Genomic DNA, 4,522 nt, shown 5'->3' on the forward strand with positions numbered 1-4,522 from the left:
GTGATTTTGGCCATTACTTCAGGTGCTCTTGGTGGGAGCAAAAGATGGAGAGTGCAGCAACAAGCTCCTTTTAAAGCAGAGAAAGTTGCCCTGTATGATAAAACCCACCTTGCACTGCAACTTCTGCTCAGCCTCATAACATTCCTGTACATTCATCTCCACACTGTCATAGTAATACAGGTTTTAGGAAGTAGCACATATTCTGAACTTCCACGTCCTTTTCATAAGCCAGCCTTTAAACTCTGGCTTTTCCACTCTGTGACAACTCTAAATTAGACCACTTCTGTCATTTGTTCAGTACTGAAATATTTGCATCGTTTCCAAAAACCAAAATAAATCCCAGTCACTATAATTTAACTGGAATTTACTTAAATCTTTGAAAGATTTGTGAGGAGATGTTAATGTTGTATTTTAATAATGTATGCATGTTTCATGACAAGATAAAGATTGTCTTGGGATGCTGTTCTCTAGCTCAGTTGTTGAGCCGAAACGTAATTTATTCTTAATTTAAGGACAAAATGTGTTCTAGATTTCATCCCCCAACCCTGCCCCCACACCAGAAATTAAGATGCATTTAAGCACTTCATAACAAAAGCTATTCAAATCCATTTAATTTTGCTTAACATTCCTCAGTTAGAATGGGCATGTCTGATTTTCCATACAACTATATCTATTGGCATTTTTCCAGCCAAGTTAATACATATCAAACAGTTTAAACCAAAAGGCAGTGTAGATCTTCTGTACTAATTCCAGATAGCTCCAGTGCACCAGCAGCAGAAGTTGCTGCAAAATTAACACTGCCTTTCCTTCATATAATGACATGCCACTTTGAACCTTTTCTTAAGTGCAATGAAAACCCTCAGCTTATATAAAAGCCTTTGTATAATGTTTATAAAAACACATGGAGTTTGCTTTGCAGAACACACCATAATTGAACAGAAAAATGATAGTGCTGTTTGCCCAGTTATCCAGAACCTTCACTCTTTTTTTATATTTGTGATCCATTTTCCTCACTGGTTTAGTATTTATATAAAATGCTATGCGGTAGAGGTCTCTTCGTTTAAAGATAGTATTTTATTCTGATTAGTTCAGATACATCTTCAAAGATTTTTCCGGTGACAAGAATAATTATCTTGACTTACTGTTTAATCTGCCAGTGCTGCTTTATGCATTGGCTTTTAAGTATACTGTTTGCAGCTGTTTATGAAAATAACATGACTGGAAAGATAAGCTTCCTGTTAGAGCCGTCATACATTTCTTGGTGTATCCTTATACTGGAAAGACCTTCAAGAAAAGCAATTCGTTCTGGAAGCACGGTGTCACAATGCAAATGGGATTTTGATTTTTTTCAGTCTATATCCAGGAAAGGGATACTGTAACTGTCAAATGGACAAGAGGCTCTCATGATCCATCACATTTTCCACAGAGCCAAGTTAAATATTTGTTACTTGATCTGACCCAGCTACCAAGCCAGGTTACGTGCAGAAAGAAATTACTATCTGTTTGCCATTAATAATTTAAGTTTTTAAATAAATATTTAAGTGCCTTTTTTGGCAACTGTCCATAGTCTGGTAGCATCTGCAGCCCCAGTCGCTCAGTATCCTTAGAACATCTATCCATAAAATCTAGTCAATTCTGTTTCCACAAATGGTAAACCTGTCTATCTCCAACAAATCTTTCTTTGAAGATCTCTGTTTCAATTCTGAACTGTCTTGGCTTATATCTTTTTCTTCTCCATCAGGAGTTGTCAGGAATTGATCAGAATTGCTTGTCACAAGTAAAGATGTAGTATTTTCTTTCTGATGTACAGGTTGATTGGTAACTGATGTAGATAAACTTTCGTCTGTAGAAATTCCTGTTGGAACAACAACAACAACAATCAGCATTTAAAAAATCTATTAGTTAATGGTATAGGCAGGTCAACACACTCAAAACAGATATATCTTTCATCAAAGATGTGTTGACGGCTGATGAAGTTAGGCACAGACTATGCAAAGTAACAGAAAAGCAAATTAATCATTTTTGGAAATCAGCTAATTTTACATGGTCAACCTATTTCATTTTGTTACCCGTTTCATTTTGTTGATACAGATTATTAAGCCTCTCCTAGATGTTACATTTCTTAAACGTGTTCACTGTGCAATAAACACAAAAATGCAGAAGTCCTCATGGGTGGTTTGCATCATTCTTTAATTTCAGTGTGGCACTAGCAACTGGATATCTGGGAGTTCCCAGCTTCCCACATCCTAGATGCAGTAGGCAGCTGCACAACTGAAACCAGACAAATTTATCCCCAAAACTGCACCTCATGTCATGCACATCACTCATGGCAGGACACCCAATTTTTGGAATCCAGGATAAAATCTGTCAGGTCTCAATCAGGTGACTAAATTAAAATCTGCTTGGGCTCTTAACTGTCATTAGGGCCCATGGCTCTTTAAATGCCCTCTATCCAGCAAGACATCCATATTACTAATGCAAGAAATAATCTGCACATTAATTTAATAGAAGCTCAGGTAGGGCAAAGTGAATCAGCAAAGTGATCTACTTTTAAAAGTATATCATATCAAGGTACCATAAGAGACTATAAAAAGCACCTGCTTTTTACAGGTCAGTCACTGCAAGTGGTACTGGAAACCATATGCTCATTTGTTTGGTTTTGCTGATTTGTATAGTACTTTGTCACTCCACCAACTGCATGGTAAAAGTCTGTTTCTAGTAAACATTAGCATCAGATCCAATTTCTATAGAAAAATCTAGATGCATTGATGCATTTAAATCCTAGATATCTGTACTGACAGCTGGATGGCTGAGCTTTATCCAGTAGAGAAAACAACATGGTAAATAGGAACAAATACATTGAGTTGTATAACATTTGCTCTCAAAATAACTCCATGAAAGCCCCTGATTCGCTAGGATTTCTAACTATTGAATAGTGGCTTTATTAATGCAATTCTTAACACATGCCATTTAGATACTTATATTGTATTTATTAAAATATATTTTTGAAAACAGCTGAAAACAGGAAGTTGGCAAAGAGAATGTCAAGCTTTTTTGGCTTTTAGAAACAAGATAATTGATGTATTTTGGGGGAATTTTTGGAAAACATCTGGCATAGATTGAAAAGATGCATCAAACGCAGCCAAGAGAACATTATCCGACAGAAGCAATAAACATCAAACTAGGAGTTTGCAGCTGAAATGTTGCAAGCAATGTATAAATTACTAGTACCAGAGGCATTATAAAGCATTTCTCCATCATATTGCCTCTTCTGGTCATTTGTAATATGCTGTCTACTGCTTTTAGTCCAAATGTTTGAAGTAATCTCTTTAATTCCCATATAAATAAAACATAGTGTACACACATCAAGGAAAAATACATGCATAAAAATATTTTTCTGAAAGGTTTCAATGTGAAGGTTAGTATCTTCCTTCACATTGTTTCTCTGTGGAAACTGTTTCGGTTTACCAGTTTTTACCAATGCAGTTAGTGACATGATTTAGGGATAGCTGACAGACTACTTAAGGCATCTACATAGCATATTGACTCAAATACAAGATGAGCCCCTCTCCTCCTCCCACCCCAAATGGCATGGGGAAAAAAGCTCTTCATCTTGCAATTGCATTCAAGGACATTTCAATAAATACAATGTCTATCATTAAACTGCTTCCAAAAGCAGCATGTGCTCAGCATTGAAAACTAACTGTAAAGTTAATTAAATGCAGCACTGGGCATGACTATAAAACACACATGGCCCACGTTATGCAAACATGCTGACTGGAACCTACCATAATGATAGGTTAGTGCAACCCATCTGAATAAGATGTATGGTAGCACCCATTAAGTGCAGTCATCCTCTTGTCTGACTCTTTTTCAAGTCATGGCAAGCCACAATATTGCATACCCAGAATTCCTGTCAGCCCCTTTCCCAGGCTGGTTCGTATTAGCGTGGCCCTGCCCTCCACAAACTGAAGCCAGACAAGGTTGCCCTGCACCTCATCTGCACATACATTTTTGGGGCATCCCAGGACTTTTAACAAGAACACTGGTTTCAATCATGAGTGGGGGCTAACTACATGGATCCTCAGCATTGAGTAATGCTGAGCTGCGGGGTCACTGCAAGGGGCAGGGCCATATTAATCAAATTAGTCAGAGAGAGGCTTGACAGAGGGATTCTGGGTGAACAGTATGCAATGTCATGGCTCACCATGGCTTAAAATGCTGTTGACTCTAATGAGGCCCAGCCCAATGAACTATATGGTAAATCATGAACCTTTTGCCTTTGGACTAATACCATACACAATTTATATTACATCTAAGTAGATTTCAAACTGCTGTTCAAGTGTTTATGGAGTACCTATGTTAGAAATTGCAGTGTTTTGAAAAAAAGGTAACAGGCAATTTTGGATGAAGTGTATGGGTACTATATGCAAATTGCTATAGCCATGTTTAATTTCAGGGTTATCATTTTCAAATGTGTTCCTCACTTCCATGTGCTCAGGGAGAGCAAGGTCTGACAGTA

At 37.4% G+C, this 4,522-nt stretch overlaps 1 protein-coding gene and 1 long non-coding RNA gene across 2 annotated transcripts in view; one reads left to right on the plus strand and one right to left on the minus strand.

Annotated features, from left to right (window-relative positions):
- The window catches only part of LOC109303927, a 6,242-nt gene extending 5,915 nt beyond the window's left edge, over window positions 1-327 (plus strand). The window contains exon 2 of the long non-coding RNA XR_002099265.1: window positions 23-327. This is a non-coding gene — a long non-coding RNA (uncharacterized LOC109303927). The remainder of the gene's footprint in view (window positions 1-22) is intronic.
- Window positions 328-1,059: 732 nt separating this feature from the next.
- TAPT1 (transmembrane anterior posterior transformation 1) overlaps window positions 1,060-4,522 on the minus strand; it is a 74,173-nt gene continuing 70,710 nt past the window's right edge. The window contains exon 15 of the mRNA XM_019526318.1: window positions 1,060-1,855. Coding sequence (XP_019381863.1) covers window positions 1,626-1,855 — 230 coding nt within the window. The 3' untranslated portion in view covers window positions 1,060-1,625. The remainder of the gene's footprint in view (window positions 1,856-4,522) is intronic.

This window comes from Gavialis gangeticus, unplaced genomic scaffold (assembly GCF_001723915.1).
Source record: "Gavialis gangeticus isolate Ggan-Ray unplaced genomic scaffold, GavGan_comp1, whole genome shotgun sequence".
Taxonomy (NCBI): Eukaryota; Metazoa; Chordata; order Crocodylia; family Gavialidae; genus Gavialis; species Gavialis gangeticus.